The 19,860-nt window shown below is 39.3% G+C and overlaps 1 protein-coding gene across 2 annotated transcripts in view; it reads left to right on the forward strand.

Moving 5' to 3' along the window:
• The window catches only part of LOC119793969 (unconventional myosin-IXAa-like), a 187,950-nt gene that overhangs the window by 86,897 nt on the left and 81,193 nt on the right, over positions 1-19,860 (forward strand). For both annotated transcript variants that reach the window (XM_038301304.1, XM_038301303.1), the window contains exons 3-6: positions 4,684-4,778; positions 7,201-7,263; positions 10,613-10,712; positions 13,307-13,360. In XM_038301304.1, coding sequence (XP_038157232.1) covers positions 4,684-4,778; positions 7,201-7,263; positions 10,613-10,712; positions 13,307-13,360 — 312 coding nt within the window. The remainder of the gene's footprint in view (positions 1-4,683; positions 4,779-7,200; positions 7,264-10,612; positions 10,713-13,306; positions 13,361-19,860) is intronic.

Consider the following 19,860-nt stretch of genomic DNA (forward strand, 5'->3'; position numbering starts at 1 on the left):
ATGCAAAATGAGGGCAGAGATGCAAAGCAGCTGGCCTGATTCCTAACAGGAAAAAAAGGTGAAACGGAGAAATTAATCAGCAGGTGATGATTAACAATAGTAAATCCAAATCTAAGCGTTTCTATGAGAAGCGTCTTCCCATGCTAATAAAAAGGGTTGTTTTCTGTCTGGGCCGTCTGTCCTCTCAGCTGGAGCACCGCTGGCTTCCTGGGAGGATGTTGGCCTGCAGTTTTCTGCAGCTGTGGAGGAAACAACAGGCTAACATATTGTGACGGCGTGGAGGAACCCACAGGCCAATACGGGTGTTAGCACGATGTCATTAGGAAATCTGAACACAAATATTAGGACACAGGCTTGTTTTCACAACGCAGTTAAGCCTTCTGGTTAGAAGACTGAAGAATTCATTTTTTATGCTTAAATGAACAAAACAATCCAAAATATCAGGTGTCACTCCCAGATTATACACAAATAAAAAGAAACATTTTTTCAGACTGAGGGTGAATTTTATAACAGGAAATATGACTGTGGCCCTTCTGTTAATTATTATTAATATTATTTTTAAAAGTATTGGCTCCAGCAGAGCAGCTGCTAGACGAGCCTGAATGATGCTCCTTTTCTAACTGATGCCTCAGACGCTGTTTTTAGGCTGGACTCCTTTAGTCTCAGTTATTTCAACGAATGCTACAGTTAGTGAGAAACTGTCTCCGTTGTCTGTTAGGGTCTCTCCCTGTGCTTCTTAGTAGGTGAAACCCTGTGTGACCAGAACAGGCAGGAATATTGGCCCCACTGTATCTGTTCTCCTTTGCAAGAAAGATATAAAATAAATGCTGGCTACACAGAAAAACAAAGGATCTTAAGTTCTTGTTAAATGAGACAGAGATATTTTTTCCATCAGCATGCACCCTTTAGGCAATTCTTGTTCCTGTATGTTTCTCTAATGTATATCCCATCAAAAAAAAAACCGCCTCTCACCTTTTTCTTTGGAAGAGTTTTTAACTCATAAATGCAAGTTTTTACACGTTGCACACATACAGTACATCAACTGGAGGATCTACGTGTAAATTAAAGTCAACTGTAACCTTTCTGGTTAAACTGCCTGCAGATATTTGATGGAGCTGCAGCTGTTCAAGACCAGGAAGCTGTCTAGTAAGATCCTGGTTCTGATTGACCTGATTATTCTGCATCTCTCTCTGTGTTTTTGGGCTCATCTATCAGGTCGGCTGAGGGGAACATCTGAGCTGACCTTGTCTCCATCCAGGACTAAGCTAATAACCGTCTGTAGGTTTTTATTGCTGACTGTTCTGGAGGATTTGAGCAGATTGTCTTTTTTTAAGCAGTCCTTAAAAAATAAAGTTATTAAAATCAGCCTTGTGGCGTAAAGAAGTGTTTTATGAGCTGATACCTCTGGAAATTGTTTGAAGTCGTTGTCTAACATTTAATCCATCTTGTAATTTGACGGCTCTGTGGTTACGGTGGTGAGATTTCTGCTGACAGTAGAACTTTTTTTCAGTTTTGAGTCACAGGGTTTGGAGTTTGTGGTAAAAAGACTCCGGTTAAGGGCAATGTATCACTGACTATACATATTTAATTGAAGGCTCATTGTTGGGGAGCATGCTGCTCAGTTGTTCAGTGGTTTTTTTCTCTGTTGCATGGCAGTATTAAAGGGTTCTGGATTAAAAGCTCGTCTTTGCTGGTGTATTTCTGTCTGGAGGCTACGCTAGCTTCCTCCTTTGGTCCATGAACTGGGGATTTTAGACTAACTGAAAGTCAAGGTTTGCTATAGATGTAGAGAAATGGCTGTTTTTCTATTGTCAGCCCTGAAATAAGCTGCTGATTTTTCCTACCTCTTGACAATCATCTTCTAAAGATGGAAATAATCACATCTGGATGCTACATCTGTCTGGAGGACTCAGAAAATTAGTTCGTACCTGAGAGAAGATTAGAAATAGGAGAACTCACTTCCATGAGGCCCAATGTTTGATCAATGCAGAATTTTTATTTTTTATTTTTTTACTTAAAATTTTTATTAAAATCTAGATAAATTTAGCCACAAAAAGTTCTTATATGTTTCCTAAGGGGTGGACCCATTCTTCTGGTTCAATTACAAGTTTTCTAAGTTTTTGGGCTACTTTATAAAGCTTCAAACTCGATGCTAATTCTGACAGTTTGAATTGAAACAGCTTCCTGGATGGGAAGCGAAACGCCTTCAAACTTGGAAACCAAGTCCAGTGGATCGTTTTTTTTTTTTTTTTTTACTTTTTGGAATATATATATTTAGAAGTAATAAGTTTAAATGGAGGGGATCAGTATTTCTGTTCCCTTTGCTTAGATATTGATATGAAAAAGAACAACAACGAAAAAGCTTTGGACGTTGCAGTGTTTACACTAAACTGTCCTGATATATTTGCATTTATAATGAAAGAGAAAAAAAAATTTTGATAATTGAATATTTTCTTACTGATGAACTTGTCTTCCTTGAAGTGATGGGAAAGAGTCAACATCTTTCATCCAGCTGAACAGTAGCAGGTGGAAGAGCAGCCAGAGATACATTACTCTGTGATTTAATGAATTTGCATAAAGGTCACTTCTCTAAAATATCTGCTTTAGTTTAATAAGTTAAGCGACGGGGTCGGCCGAGGGCACTAGCTACGTTTACATGAACACAAATAATCGGAACAATCGTAGATCTGACTGAAAACGAGTCGTTCAAACATGCCAGTTTGAATATTTTGATCAGAATGAATTTGCCATCAGACTGGGATTATGCTGATTATGGGCTTAAGCCGACTGACGGTTCGATCAGCATGAAGTTAAATGCTTTTCAGGATCAAGTTATTCTGAATGCGGCTGAGCTGAGTGGATAGATGAATATTCCAATTCACACATCTGCAGTTTTACTGTTTTATTATTTCAATGTATTACTTTTTAAATGGTACAATCTGATTATTTTTTGTTTTTCAGTCTTCAGTCTTACCATGAAATTTTGTGCAGGTAAACGCAGTTACTGATGCAGCACAGGAAAGGTGGCCATTGAACTGAAGCAGAGAAATTAACTCGATTAACGAAAAGAACGTATAGAATCTCAGTAGATATTGATTATCAGCGATTTCAGCAGCATTGACATCGAATATCAGCCCAGAATTACTAATCTGGGCATCTTTACTTTAAACTGTATGAACAAAGCAATGGGAAACTTTATGTTTTAAATGGCTCAGGTCAGATCGGCATACAGTGGTAACATCAGAACCGGGTTGACCCTCTAATTAATGCAATACCACAAAACAAAAGTAGGTCAAACGTTAAGTTTAAGTTACTCAAAAGTCGTGCCGTCTAGCTTATCCAAAACCTCTGAGTAACGTGTGCATAACTTATGCGTAACTTTAGCAAGAACTTCTCTTGACGTGTTTCAGACAACCGCTGAACACGTTTCTAACTTCCAGCTACCATTTAATGGCGTATTGGCAGCGTTTTGGTATAAAAGTGGTTTCACAGGAGGTAATATTAGTTCTCCTCTAGACAGCATCCCCACAATGGGGTGAGACACAAGGTGGGTGTGATGGATCCTCCCTGCATTTATGTTGCTGTGCATGCGTTATGCATAAGTTAGGCTGTCGTTGGGCATAAGCTCTGGACTCGTTATGGTTACTCTGTGTCTGCGCCCAAAATGGAAAAAGCAGCAGGATTGTCCTGTTTCTACTGAGGTTTAGTTTTAACTCATCAGGACTTCCTGCCGTCTCCTTTCTGTCACCTGCTTCTTCTTCAGTCAGTGGTGCAGCTCTATGTACAGCTGCGCCGTTTGTTGGTACAAATGATTTATCTAAGCTTTTATGACAGCTTCATGATGCACCATTGCTGCATCTGCAGATTTTGATGTGAAAAAGCTTGTCTTCCTGTTAAAGGTCCAATAGTTTAAATCTCATCTGATCTCACCTTTATATTTGTTCTTCCATGTTCTGCAGTTTCTTTACTTGTTTTTTTTTTTTACTTCACACTCCCTCCTCTGTACTTTGTTGATTGTCCTTTAATGGTGATGTTTTTCCAGCTCCATTCCTGCCCTAATTACCTCCCTCTAATCTTTGGTATCATCCTTTTTTGTTTTCCTCCCTCTTATTTAAACCCTGAAGATATTTTTCCCTCCCCCTTTTTTCTCACTTCCTCAGTTTCTTTCTCTTGTCATCGTCTCTTGTATCTTTATCCAACCAGCTCACCCCACTGCACCCCATCATGCTCCTAATGAGAACACCAATGAGTCCCCAAGGGGCCCCTAATGAGGGGCTCCCTCTGTAAGTCTATGTTGCAGCAGAAATGCCCACAGGCCCCCATAAGTAGCGGTTGTGTCTGTTTGCAGCCGCGCTCCGTTTGCCTTCACAGGAATTTGGCAGCTCAGCTCACGGTTGGCGTGTCTGAGTGTGAGCTTGTCCCAGTGCTGTGGTGTGTGTGTGTGTGAGTTTGGGCCCCTCTATGCGCCTCCTGACCTCTCATGGAGGGCAGTGATGGGTAGCCTTTCGCTTTTGTCCAGACAAATTCCCAACTCTGAGGACTTAAATGTGTGATTAAGAGTTTAAAGAGATTCTCTCCTGTTTTATTGAATTTATTTAAGGAAGAAAGGATGTAAAAAGCAATGCTGGTACTTTGACATCTTTGGCTGCATCTCATGAAGTCATTTTTTTTGTTTCTCTGCAGGCTTTTGGTAACGCTAAGACGGCTCATAACAACAACTCCAGCCGCTTTGGAAAGTTCATCCAGGTCAACTACCAGGAGAGTGGCACCGTCAGGGGGTAAGAGTGGAACAGCAGATCTGAAAAATGCTTTTTATCATGAGTTTGTGGTGATCGACCAAAACAAAGTAGATCATACAGTTATAGCCAATCAAAATTTCCCCACTTTCCTTGATGGGACCTGGCCGGTCCCCTAAAATTCCTAAAAAAATTCTTAAAATTAACACAGACCACACTTCAATTTTGAGAAAAAAATTAAAAATGTCTGCACCATTCCTGCGACAAGCTCACTGCGACACACTGCTGCAGGAGTATAAGCAGCCCTTAAGGCCTCCATGCATGGGTGGTGTGCCCTAACCACTGCACCACCAAAGCACGATTGAGGACCACTTATTTTGATGATCCACCCGGAAAAAGAACATCCTCCACTTTACTTTTGAATTTACTGAATATCCTATAGAGTTATCTACCCTCTTTACAGTTAATACCTAATTTTTCTCTGTACAAAAAACCCAGGACTGGGAGTACAGTAGTAGCATTCAAATGTCCCCACTTTCCTTGCTGGGTCCTTGGCTGGTCCCTTACAATTCCTTTTTAAACATCAATCTTTGTACTTAAAAATTTTTCTGTCATTATTTGTAGACATTAAGATCTAAATAGAAGCTTCATCTCCTGGTCAGAGTAAAAAAATATTTAAGAGGGGGGGTCACTCCAGTGGCTGGAAGTTGGGAGTGGATTTTGCTGGGAGTTGCAGGGCAGTCTGCTGCCATTTGGCTGGTGTTTAACTAGGAAGGGCCATTTTGAATGGCTGCTACTGTAATTATTAACCAGAAGGAAACTGATTTATTGTTGGAAAGTTTTAAATGTTTATGCATTTGTAGCTTTGTGGAGCGACTAATGGGTAAAGAAGCCTAGAGGCCCATGGTTTCTCTGGAGTAGCTGTAGATATTCACAGCTCAGGTGGCTCGGCTAACGCATTTAGTGAAAAATTCTGCAATCTGGTCTTTCATCAAAAGAAGCAAGAACAAAGCATTTGGTAACAGAAAGGAAGAACAGATCCCAGATAAATATTTTCGGGAGCCACGTCAGAAACACTGCATACATGTAGGAGGAGGAGCTCTGCTCCCGATGACAAGAAAGATGGAAACTACAGATGCACGTCAAACCCACCACACACTGTCTATCTTTCTCTTCCTTTTTGTTGTTAGTTCTTTTCTTCTTTATTTCTGTTTTTCTTTCTTTCATTCAACCCAGCCCCACCCCCCCTTACCCAGTAAGCCGCTTGTCCGTTTACAACTCAGCCCATGTAGTCCTGAAATTGCTTGGCTTGGCGGGTCAGTAGGTAACAGAGTGGGGCAGACCTTTTACCCCCTTTCTCACTACAGGATTTTACAAACCACAACGACTTGGCTAAAATGTGTCGGCCTTGTACAAAAACACTTTTTTTTTATACAAGTGGGCTTATGATGATGCATGGTGGTGGCAGCATCATGATGTGGGGATGCAGGGACAGGGACAGGGAATGGTCTGGTTCCAAACAGGGCTATATCTTTGTTTGGCCTTATTAGGGACATGAACTAAACTTAGGATCAGGGCAGGACTTGAAAGCAGCTCTCGCTAAAAAAAAAGACAACGATGAGCAACTTGGCACAACTGAAAAAACAAGCAATAATTTCAAATAGATGGCAAGAAAAAAAAAACAGAAATGCTCTTGGTTATAACTGCAGTAAAATATGATCATAGAAAGTATTCACCATGGGGGACTGAATAGTCATTTTCAATAAATCGGATTATCATTCAAAATTTAATTTATTCAGTAACTCCATATAATAAGTAAAACAATTTACAAGGATCAATTACTAATAGACTGACCTGCATTTTTAGTGTCATTTAGAAGATTTTACCAAATGAATCTAAATAAAAAACATATTTAAGATTATATCATTAGATTTATATTTTTTAATCCAGAAGTGAGTTTCAGAAAAAGTACATTAAAGGTCCTCCTTAAAGAAACTTTTAATTTGACAAACGAGTCTCAGTGCAAAGCATCTTCTGATTAATTAAAAAAGACAAATGAATGCTTTACTTTTCTGATTTACTCTTGTAGAAATATTTCAAAGCATCTCTTTTTACGGCACCCGCATCCGGCACGTACAATCTACATAATGTACTTTTAAGTTTGTTGCATTGATATGAAAAAAGCAGGATGAAGTTGAGCTTTTTTTACTGTTGTAGTAAACATTTCTTATTGAACATTGAACAAAACCTGAAAAGACAGATGAAATAAAGTTGAAACAATTTAATCCCATAATTCAGGGACTTTTCCCCATTCCCTGTATTTATGGATGAGTAGTTAGAGACCAGCCTGGTGTCTGAGTCCACTGTCTATCCATTCCTTCATCCTAAGCTTCATCTCCCATCACATCATCATCAGCATCAGCTTTATCTAAAGACTGTTAAACATGACTTTGTTTCTTTTCAGCGCGTATGTGGAGAAGTATCTGTTGGAGAAATCACGGCTGGTGTACCAGGAGCACAATGAGAGGTGAGACCATCATCATCCGTCCTCCTCCTCTTCATTGGGTTGACTGATTTGCAGAATGAAGCTGCTGTAATTAATGTGATGAAATCTTTTTCTGACTAGTCTTTAGGATTATTGAACTTTACTTTGAAGATGTGCATTTTTACCAGACTTCCTCGTCGAGGAAAAAAAAATGACAAATACATCTGAAATTCCCCTTTTTTTTCCAAAGAAATTTCTTACATGTCAAAAGTAAAAAAAAAAAAAAAAAACGTATTAGGCCTGATGCCTGAACACTCCGGTTGTGTACAACTTTTTTTTTTCTCCGATCCGATTTTTTTCCCATGTCACACCGACTGCGTATAGAGAGGCTCCGACTAGACAGGGCAGCAGATCTGTGCACATTTCTTCCACTTCTGTATATATTAAAACTATTTCCCACATTTGACTTGGACAGATTATGAAAAGTTATTGAAAAAATAAAATAAAAACCCGGCATATTCTATAAAGCAAAGCCCCACTTATCGAGACGCTTTCCAGAGGGCAGCCATTCTCAAGCGTGTCCACTGGATAGAAAATTGCGCGTGCGCTGAGATCCAAAGTGCGTGTGGGAGGAGCTGGTGTGTGCGTAGAGCGATTTTCTCCTCCCGGAGCCGCAGTTTTTTCGTGCATGTGTGATTTTGTTGCGCAATGGTAGATAAACCATGCATAGAAGTAGTTTAACATACATGCAAGTATGTTTATTTTTCTTGCGGGAGTTTTGAAATAACTGTGACACCGTATTTATGTTTCATTGATTGTTTTTGCACAAGTCTGTTCTGATATGGTTTATGTGACTCGAAAACTGTCTTTTTTCCTGTGCAATTAACTGATTTTATTTTGTATTTTCACCCAAAGAGGATCCATGTTACTTTGTAACCGCGTCTCTCTTCCTGTCAGACCCATGAAATTGCGACTGAATGGTCTGACTTACATAGACCTGAGATCTATCTCAATCGGAACTACGCAAGCCCCCGTGCATAAAGTCGTGTTGAATGCGATCGTCCCTATTCACTTTCAGTGAGCGCTAAATGGCATGACCTCGTCAGAGACTATTTTCTGTCTAATTGGACGCAAAATCGGATTTAGTGTGATCTGGACTTAAGTGTCTTATCGTTGCATAACAAACTGACGTCTTGGGCTTTGTGTACAGTAACCATGGAAACGCATCGGGAAACTCATCTAAGCGATGGCAATTACTGTTGGCATTTCACTTAAATCTTAGCTTTGCTGCCCCTGATAAAAATGTTCCCATAATACAATGAATTAAAACTAAAAATTTGCATCCAAACAGCCACTGGAATGCCAGTCAGAGATACTGTAATACCTGCTGGCTGCCAGTAGGCGGAGAATGTCATCGCAGAGGGATTTGAGCATGGCTATAGCAGTGCTAGGGTAAAGATTTAAAGGAGTTGGACTTGTTTTATTTTTCATTCCCATCATTTGTTTCCTCTCATTACATAACTGAGTGTAATTAAAGCTAGCATCTGGATAAATAAAAAAAAAAAAAAGCAAAGGCTGTTTGCAGGTTGCGAAGAGATAGTTATGTTTAATATTTAGGTTAGCTTCAATGAAACAACCTTCTTTGTTTCCTGTAAGGTTTTTCTACATTGATCACACTGAAACATCCTTGTTTCGGGGTAAATTACTGGCCTCCAACGCTCTGAGCATATCAGACTCCACCTGCGCTCACATCCTTCATTTTTCATCCGGACAACACCATGACGCAACCTCTGTGGCGCCCGTTCCTCTCAGCAGTCCAGAAGTTTAAAGTAAAGCTCAGCTCTCCTTCGGGAAATTCAGCCTCATGTTCATGTTTTACCAACTGCCAACAAATCCCTCTAACGCAGACAGAGCTTGATTTTGGGTTTCTCCCTGATGACAGGTCCTAGCAGCCATATTGATAGGGTAGGAACCAGAGGCGGGACCTCCCACACTCCTCAGGCCTGTAACAGAGAGATAGAGGAGGGAAAGCCATGTGTTGATAAACTGCAAACTGTCTTAAATCTTAAGTCCATGACAGCTTTCCTCTGAGTGACCCCATTGTGCAGAGAGAAGAAACACTGGGGAGGGAAAGTATCAGAACTCTGGCTGCCATCCAAACTGAACCAAACTGGTCCAAAAACATCACAGTGTTCAGAGATAAAGGGTCTGCTTGCATCTAGCAGCTCCAGGTGTTGTCCTGTGGAGAAATGGCAGCAAACGATGGAGGTGGACCACAGCTCCTGAGCAGCTGTTGAAAGCTATGATTGATTGATCATATGATCCTTTTGACCTATAAATGTCTCAAATCAACAAATTCTTTTCAGTATCTGATGAGACTAAACAGAGTAGATACAACTAACACTGAATTGGCTGATTTTTATTCGTTAAAAAGTTTTCTAAGCCAACATTGGCATCTTGGGAAAACGGGTACAGTTTAGCATTTATCTTTTTTTTTTTCTTTTTTTTTTAAAGGCATATGTTTGATGAATGAGATATTGCTTTTGGCACCATGGAGTATTTATTTGTCATGGCCTATTTGTTGTTTTCTTCCAACCTGGAGGAGGTACACTTGCCTTCAACGCATCACCCCGCATTTCTTGATGTCGCCGCATGACGCCATGTCTGGGGAAATGGCTCATCTGTAGGAGAGCTAAACAAAGTTTAAAGGGGAACGCCATTTTTTTTACGTGCAATATTAGCCGTTTATGGTCTCACTGCTGCATCTCATGGTTCAGTCAACTCATGGTTGGGAGAGCTTATATTCTCAATCTTAAAAAATAAATAATTTAAAAGTAGAATCAAATACAGCTCGGTGCAACATTAGATCACAGAGTTATAATGTTTGTTTTTTCCTCAGATCTCTGTTAGTTAGTAATTATTAGCTGATTGGCAAGTTGATAACAAAACAAAAAAAAAAGAGTTAACTCCAACGTCTGAGGGTAGTTACCATTTTAAAATAAAGGCCATCAAAAATAAAGGATTATTTTGATTTATGATATTGAAGATATTTGGACTTTACATAAAGTGTAGAAAATGCTTCTTAGGCTGAAGGGAAGGATGCAGGAAGCTCGTCTCCATCTGTAGCAGAATTACATCTCATTGCACTGAATCCAACCTTTCCATTACCTCCTACCTGCAAACACTGCAGCGCCTTGTTGGACTTCAAATTAGAGGCTGCAAAGTCAAGAATGATAGCGCTTATAATGACACATGAAGAATGAAGGATTTTCCGCCACTCCTTTAAATCTTACTGCTAATTATTTAACACGAAATCTCTCCTATTTTAGTCATGCTAAACATCAACAGCAGTGAGATGTCATCTGATGTGATGTTCTCTAACCGCCTGCAGGAACTATCACGTGTTTTACTACCTGCTGGCTGGAGCCAGTGAAGAGGAGAGGAAGGCATTCCACCTGCTCAAACCAGAGGAGTACCACTACCTTAACCAGGTCAGCCGCCGCACAGACTCCCACAAACACACAACAGATACGGCAGAAAGAAAATAAATCACTGCAGGACTTTCATGGTTTGACATTATTAAATGAAACACAGCAGACTTTCTCTCTGGTGACTCCTGTTTCCTCATTTAGTGCAGCGAGTCTCATCGTCGCCCACAAGTTCTGGTTCCAGTCTCCTTAAACTGGGACCACGTGTGTGTCTGTGTGTGTGTTTGTACATATGTTGTTATGCATGTGCCAGAATGCTGCATCCTACATACGTGTGCATCTATAAAGATACATCTGTGTTAGCTTTCAACTGATGCGTGAGGATTCACCCCCCCACCCCCATAGCACAGCATTGCTCTAAGGAGTCAGATAAGAGGATAAAATCGCTTTCCTCAGTTCATGTCCATCTATTTCCATCTATTTCATTTAAAAAACATAATTTGGTTCCCCCTTGATCCCCCTTTTAATCCCCACAACAACAAAAACAACGACCCCCACCACTTTCTTTTTATGCATTTACCCAGCCCTGTTTCCATGGCAACAGGAAAACTGTAAAGTCAGTCTGCTGCCGATTCGGTCGTGTGTAGAATGTGCCAGAGGTCACATGCTTTCGCTTGCTTTCTTTGGGGAAAATCGAACCGGAAAAAAGGTGAAGAAACTAGTGTTTCTACTGAGCGCTCTCTTCTCACAGCGTGTTTGTGACGATGCGCACGCCCCCCACCACTAGATTAAATGGAGTCAGTTAAATCACTAATGAATATTCCAGCTGTTTTACTACCCAAGCTCCTCAATTTGAGTTTGTTTATTCACCATTTTGCTAGGAAATAAACACTGTGGGGTAAATTGAAGATCGGCATTTTTGAGGCTGATTCAAACTCCCTAATATCAAAAAACTGACCCCCAACCATCCTATTTCTCTTTTAGGACCACGAATAAATACAAAACATTTTGGTATTTCACTTTTGGATTAACTGAATAGAAACACTTTAAGGGTTTATCTAAGAACAGAATCTATGGAGGTGTCTCTGTTTGGGTCACTAAAAGTATGGGGAGAAATCTGTTCCAATATTATGAAACCATAAGCATGTTTTAGAAAAGGAAATATGAAGAATATAAGTTTCAAAAATGGAACCTTTAGAAACTTCTCAATTGAAAGTAAAATGATTTGAGAGTAACTAATAATGTATATTCAAAAGTTCAACCAATATTTTAAGTTTACACTTTTTTATTTTTTATTTTATTATTTCATTTTTTAGGTTGGGGAGGACTGAGTTCTTTAAATTGCATTAATTTTTAATTGTGTTTTACAGATTTACACTTGCCGTTGTTCTGTGCTCAGACCAATAGAAATGGGTCTGCTTTACTTGGATATTAGTAACAGCATTTCTATTGGTCTGCACACAGATCAACAGAAGTAGTGGATTTTGAAAAGAATGCAGTCTTCAAAATTAGAAAAAATTAAAGTCTGAAGGTTATCAATTACTCCAAATTCCTTTAAAATTGAGAAGTTTGTAAGGAATTATATTTCTATGATACTTTTTCTTTAAATTTCATTTTTTGAAAGGAATTCTTTTCTTTCATTAATTTTGGAACATATTTCTCTCCATATTAAGAAGGCAGCTGGAGTTTCATTGCTCTGCTCTGAAACAGGATTTTTAAAAAAGCTTTCAGACATCCTGCCTTTCTTACAGGGTTGTCTGGTTATAGAATATGAAGGTAGCTGAAGACAACTGCATTGTAATTTGTTTTGTTTTTTTATTGAGGTTTTCTCAGGTTTTATGCTTGCAGAAAAAGAAAATAAAATGCATTTTAAACAGCTGGGGCCTTGTCCTCCAAGGTCTTCCTGTAGAAAAACGTATAAAAACGTCATAGAATGGGCCAAGCTGATCTGCTAACATTGAATTGCGAGTCTAAAATGAGCTGGACTCCAAACATTTTAGTAACCTTTGCCTTCATGAAAATGGATGAAAATTTCTATGACCTTCATGTAAAAATTGACCCACAAAATGATTTTAATATTCCTCTACATGCTCTGTTCGAAGCAAAGCTATCCTGGATTAGATTATTATTGATCTGCATTGGTTTGCAATATTTTGGGCCAAAGGGGATCTGATAGAGGTCAGGTGTCAGGAGTTTAGTTTAAATACATTATTTTCAGTTTTTATAATTTTTTTATTTTTATTTATGAATTTGCATCCATCCTGTGGCCCACCAAATATCCAACCCTCTGACTTAAAATGCAGCATTTTATCCCTCAATTAGAACACAGCATTTTATCCCTCAATTAGAAAACTGAAGCAGGAAAAAATATTGATAAATATGGGTAACAATGGGGATATTAGAAGCTCACAGATGAGATCATAAGTAATTGATCATAAACTAGTGGATTTAAACATATATAATTAACCGTGTATGTGTAATCTGTAATCTGTCTGAGTTTGTGCAGATTTAAGGTGTGTTCAAGATCAGCATCACATTTAATGTTGCTTCCCTGCCAGCTGTCTCTGCTTTAGACCTGCAGCGATTTCTTTTACGTGACGCAGTTTTTCTCAGTCAAATTGTTAGTTTTGTTTTAATCCACTTTGCCTTGCTTCCAGATGACTAAGAGACCCCACAAACTCCACTGGGACAATTGCTATGAGACTGAGCTGGTCAGTATGATGCCAGTTTGTTTGTGTACGTCTGTGTTCATGGGTGTGTCGTGCTTCAGTGGGATTTTAGTGCAAGTTCTGGTCTTGGTGTCTCCCGGCTGTCCACACCCGCCTGCTCTTAGTGAACCAGACCGACTTTAGAGGCAACCTGCTCCAGTTCATTGTGCTACTAAGATGTTTGAAAGGATACCTTATAATACTGGTCCTTGTTGATTAGGGATGCACCGTGTCCAATTTAGGGTTTGTTTCCCATAGGTTTTTGTTTTGTTTGGGGGTTTTTAAGCTTTTACTTGCTTATACAGGTATTTTTTCAACTTCTATTTCTTTCCAAGGACTTTAATATGACAGGAAGCAATAACATGATGCTTTTCTTCTAGTTTTCTCCAACATCGGTGATCAATAATTCATTAAAACAATGTCACACATGACTAAATTCTACCAAAAATGTAGAAATGTCTGTTATATTCATAGATCTACAAACAAAACTATTTCCTAATGTCGAAAGGTCATCAATTTGCTATAGGAAATCATTTTCTTTTGATCTCTTTAAAAAAGATACTTTTAAGATATTAAAGCCATTATTTTATAATCCTAGACTCATTATGAATACTCTTATGTATACGCCCAAATTTGAAAAAATTCATAGAAGGTTCAGCGTATGGCCGTGTTTTTGTTTTAGGAGACTCTGGGACATAAGGCATGTGACAGAGGCTTAATCTAACGTCCTGGTCTGAGATGGCGAGTCCAGACCTGGAAAAATACCTGAATCTGAGTTTACTAAAGTTAACTATTAAATGCTAGAAGACTATTTAGAAACCTTAAAAAAATTGCTTTGCTGCTACTGCTTAACTAAAAAGCGTAAAATAGTATTTTAGGTGTAATTCTTGCTCATTTATGTAATTATTGAAAAGGAATTTTATTTTTATTTATTTCTGGCAGATATTAGTCTTTAATATTGGATTCTGGACAGTGTCCAGTGTGTAAAATTAATATTTTAGACATTATTTTTATTGTGTTTTATCCTGAATTAAGTCCGTAATACTCCCCAACATTCTGCTTTAGAGAAGAGTCGTTGCAAAACAGTTGCAAAAATAAATCTTTAGAACCTGTTTTTTCAGTTTAGAGGCGGGTAGAGTACCAAGAATTATTCTGAAAAAGATTTAAAACTTGTCTGATAAAAGGACTAAATAAGGACTGAGTAACTGATCTACTTGCTATTCATGATCATAATATTTTTTTATTGATGATAAGTTACATTAAATATGAAGTTATTTGCAAATTTTGGTGATTAAAAAAATAAGATAAAAAGAAAATAATGGTATAAAATACAGCAATTATACACAATTATGATTCCAGGTTGAATAAACACTGTTCAAAGAATATTTTCGGTTATAAAATATACGAAATCAAGACTTAAAGGTTACTTAAAGTTTAGTTCGTTAGTAAATAGTATGCTGTATCTGGTTAGTGGAAGTAGCTTATCCTATTCTGGATTTTCCTTTGACCTCCAAATATTAAAGCAGGATCAGAAGATTAAAAAAAAAAAATAATTAATGAAACTTGCATAGAAAACAGAAGTTTGACTAAAGCATGAACTCCATCTGTGTCCCTCTGGTTATTTTGGCTTAATACAAGCTTCTCATGATGAGTAGAGTTGCCAGAAATGTTACCCAAATAAGAGTGATGATACTTTATATTTTCATTCAAAGTTACTAAAGTAAATGTAACTAGTTACTACCAACCTCTGTCTTTAGATAATGTAGATCCTTAGGTTAGATTTCCAGGAGGCTGCCGTTGTTTTCCAAATTGGGATGTTCCCCCTAAGTGATAGAAGATGGGTGAAACTCTGTTCAGCCTTCCTGTTATCTGCAGTAGTTCTGCTCTTCTTGAGTCTAAATCCGACGCAGAGATGCCTTCAAAATAGAGGTCTGGTTTTGGACAAACAGCTCAAATCTCTTTTACTTCATTCTAAACACAATGCAGCTAATAAAACGCGATAAATGCGAAAATTCTTCCCTCAGTAGCGGCCTTCACACTGAAGACTGTTGTTATTTTTAGTGCAGCCTGGTAGAGTTTTAATGTTTACAGATCCAAAACCTGTATTTAAATTCTTCTGTGTTGCATTCAGGGACAATTTTCTGATTTCTCGGTGCATCTCTACTATTTATAAATTAAAACGTAAATGAGAAGGAATCCCTTCAAACAACTCTTCTGGATGATGCTGCTGTTACTGATATCAGCGCAGGAAACTGCCATCTTTATAAGGAAGCTTCAGGGTTATCAATAGCCTGAAACTCAGCTTAAAGATTCTACAGTTTCCAAAATGATAGAAGCACTAATATGGTTAGCTGTCTCAAAACCATTAACAGACAAATAAAGCACAAAAACAATTCCTATATATATAATATAAAGTCTCTAGAGTAATGATTTGTTGCAGATTTATAGATCTGGATTTTAAGTTTAAATTGGCTTGTGATCAGAGAGGTCCTACAGGCTTCAAGTCCGGAAACTTCCCTACAAAGTGTGTGGTCTGGGTCCATTGTGTGTGTTTCATCGTTCGGCTGGTCTTTGCCACTGTCCAGCAGGCCTCAAGATGAGGTGTGTAATGTTTGGTCAGCGGGATTTGTTGTGTGTGTTTAAGGGATTTGGTATCGCCTAATGGGAGATTATGTTCCTCCAACTGTGTCGTTGAGCAAACAGCCGAGCCATGAGAATTGTTCCGTACAAATATGACTCCCAACTCCACCGCCGATCATTCTTGACTTTGGCTTAGCGTCTGCTGTTTTCAAAGTGCTGTTTTATCCCAGGCTTTACCCATTCCCAAAACGGGAATCACAATATCATGACATTCTCTTTAGAGAGGGTGTCCAAGAAAGCTGGGAATGAAACGCCTTGCAGACGTTTGACTGCCTCAGAACATTTCCTGCAGCGAAACAGTCGCTGATGTTTCTCCTTCACTGCTGTGAATTAATCTCCAACTCTCAGCCGAGCTGGAAAGAAGAACTTTATCAGCATGAAGAGAGATGTATGGAACTCACCGAGCCAGTTTCACTGCAAGAAGACTTTAAGAGTTTATGAGGAAGCAACTTTTTTCTCTAAATCTTGATTTAGTTTTTTCAATGACATTGTAGCGTTATTTTTTACAGTTATTCCCTTTGCTTAGATTTACCTTTAAAAACCCTCCTGAAATATAAAAGTCATCCAACTTTGAAAGGCTCAGTACAAAGCAACGTGTCAGTCCTCTGAAATACAGAAATGACTGGTGGTTTTTTAGTTTTGCCAGGAAATGCAAGTGCAACCTGTATAATTAATGAACTGCTGAGTGAAAACAACCCTCTGTGGCGTAATATGTTAACCCAGCTGTGTCCAGACTTCATGCAGGTTTGGGTTTGGCTTATGGGCTTCATCCAGTACTCATGTGTATCTTTGAGCCCTATTAAAAAGTCATTTGCACAGAATAATCTAGCCAAGAACACTAAAGAGCTATTATTGGGATTAAGATTAACTCAATTCTAGTTGTTAGGTTTTGGACTAGCTGGTGTGCATCTTGATCTGTAAGTGTGTGAGGAAAGGTTCACTTCTCATTACGGGGCAACACTTGGATACAGAGAGAATCAAATGCACCTAAATCATGCTTAGTGCAGGTAAGCCGGAGTAGAGTCCTGCAACGGGTCGGGTACCTGCGGGTCCCAGAAGGGTCACCCGCTAAAATGCTCTTTTGCGGCTGAAAAATACATAAATAAAAATAAACGGGTACGCGGGGTCGGGCGGATATTTTTTTTAGTGCGTGCGGGTAGTTGGTAATTTTTTTTATGCGTGTGTGTTGTTATGGACATCAGAAATGTTATATTAATCAGGCACTGAGGTCACCCTTGTTGTAGCTTAAAGCCCTGCGGGCAGTGTGGGGACTTCCCTCCAAAAAGGCCACAGTCAGTGCATACATGTCTGCTGCAGTGTTAATGGCGCTGTTCTGCAGCGCAGTGTACTATAGCCTATTACTTGATGTGTTAACGGGTCGGGTTGCGGGTTAAATATCAACGGGTCGGGTTTGGATTTGAATTGAAGATATCCGCGGGTGACGGGTCGGGTTCGGTAGTCATCCTAACGGGTTCGGGCGGGTGTGGGTTGGTAAAACTCGACCCGTGCAGGACTCTAAGCCGGAGTACCCGGGGAGAAGCCATGCGTGCATGGGGAGAACATGCAGAGAGAGCGGAGCTGTGATTTAAACCAGCTGCCAAGCACCAGTACTAATTACAGTTCCATCCTGCTTCTTATTATTTTCTGTCCTCTTTAGATGTTTTAACCTTATTAACATTTAAATATTTTAACCTTATTAACATTTAATCCAATGAAGTGTTCTTGTGGCAGCCGTTTTCCTGGACACTTCCCTTCTTTAAAAAGGGGAAAATTCCCATTATATAAAAAAGAATAAGGTTATGTACACCAACGGTTCGTACTGGTGGTGTTTAGATTGTCCTTTTTGAGCCTAAATAGAGTTTCAGCACAGGACACCATGAGCTGACATAGACAGACTTGGGGCCATCTGCTGGCAGTACTGTGGACCTCTCAGAAAGCTGAATTGCGACTACAGGTCGGCCCTCCTGCAATGCCTCACAGTACAGACCAACAGATATGGATTAAATAAACCGATCTACAGCAACTCTGTTCTAGTGAATCTTACCCACAGCATCTAATCTGAAACAAAAAAAAAATATTCTAGCAAATTCAAACAGGCACACAGATGGGATACCTGACTGGTTTCATCCTTGATGCGATCTGTTTATAATGAACTTGGACTGTAGAGACTGACGACATTCTATTGTTTAAAAATCTTCTGAAGAGGATGTTCACTGCTGGGCATAGTTTTCTTCACTTTATGAAGAATTCTCTTGTTGAAATAGTCACCAGAGGCTCTAGAGGAGTTCCTGGTGATGATTCTCAGTCATCCAGGTCACAGTCATCCCAAAACTGTTAAAAAAACTGTCCACTGGACTTTGTTTCCAAGTTTGAAGACGTAACGCTCTCCATGCAGGAAGCTTTTTCAACTCAAAATGTCAGAAATAGTGTTGAATGTTTTCCAAGTCAAAACAAGGCTTTGTTTTTGGTCCACTCTCTAAAGCCTGGAAATTAACACTATTTCTAATATTTTGAATTGAAAGAGCTTCCTGGATGGGAAGCGAAACGTCTTCAAACTTGGAAAAAAAAGTCCAGTGGAGTCTAGAGGAGTTCCTAAAACAAAGTCTGCCATCTTTATTAGCTTGTTGAGTTCTTTTAAGACATTAGCTCTCTCAACTTTATTGATCTCACATTGTAGAAATTTACCTCTGCATTTAAAGGGGAACACTGTTTTTTACATTGGTTCCTTGATTTTACGTTATTCCATCATGTTCTACTCACCCATATGAGTTTTGCGTCATTTGGAGCCGTTCTGAAGATATTCCGTTAGGTTATATCCAAGTAACGTCTTCCTATGGGCAACGACTTGAAGGCACAAACTAAACTGTTCATCATTTATTCTTTATGGTACGCCAGCATTCAGAACATGGAGGCCAATCACTGTCCCCCTGACATCCACAGTTATATTTAAAAAAACAAACAAAGTGGAGTGTGTATGACATCATCCGCACGCCGGACTGGAGTAGTGCCAGGCAGCCCGGGCCACATGCGGCTACGCTCTACCCCTTCTATTCATTCTAGCTAATCTAATCGTTCAATTCCATCTGGAGAGCGAGATCATCTGTGGTAGCAGCACTAGACAGCTTCCAGGCATGTGAGGAAAACTAGCAGCAGTTCAGAGGACAGGAAGAATGAATGGTAGCCGGTGTTCCCCTTTAACCCATCCCCTTGGGGAGCAGTGGGCTGCCATCGTGCGGCACCTAGGGAGCAGTGTGGGGTTAAGGGTCTTGCTCAGGGACCCAGAGTGGAGGCTGTGGGGATCGAACCAGGTACTTGCAACCTTCTGAGAACACAAACACACTGCTCTAACCACTAAGCAAACACTCCCCCAAATATTTTTAATTAATTGGAAGAGATCAATCTCCCAAACAGACTGATAGAAGATTTGATGCATCTTGCTGCAAAAGCAGAAGGACCTTAGCTGCCTTAGGAAGTCCAGTCTGCTCTGTTCCTTCTTGTAGACGGCTTCACAGTTGCATCTCCAGTGAAGTTAGTTGTCAAGGTGAATCCCAAGGTATTTCTACTCCTCCACCACCTCCACTTCTTCTCTTTTGATGTTAATAGGATTCAACTTGTTCCTGTTTCTTTCAGCGCTGTTCCAGGCTTATCCTTCTTGAATTCAAAGAAATCAAATGTTTTTTTGTTTGTTTTGTTTTATTTTACACTAGATTTTTTTACTTTTCTTTATTTTTTCTACATTTTCCTTGGAGACGCTAACTGGCTTATTAGGCTACTTACTTGTTTACCCCCTGCACACATGCCCAGTTTCATTGCTCTGTTATTGAAAATATACACAAATGGCTTTATTTACTTACAAACCCCAA

Source organism: Cyprinodon tularosa, unplaced genomic scaffold, assembly GCF_016077235.1.
Source record: "Cyprinodon tularosa strain WSP-4 unplaced genomic scaffold, ASM1607723v1 ctg465, whole genome shotgun sequence".
Classification (NCBI taxonomy): domain Eukaryota; kingdom Metazoa; phylum Chordata; class Actinopteri; order Cyprinodontiformes; family Cyprinodontidae; genus Cyprinodon; species Cyprinodon tularosa.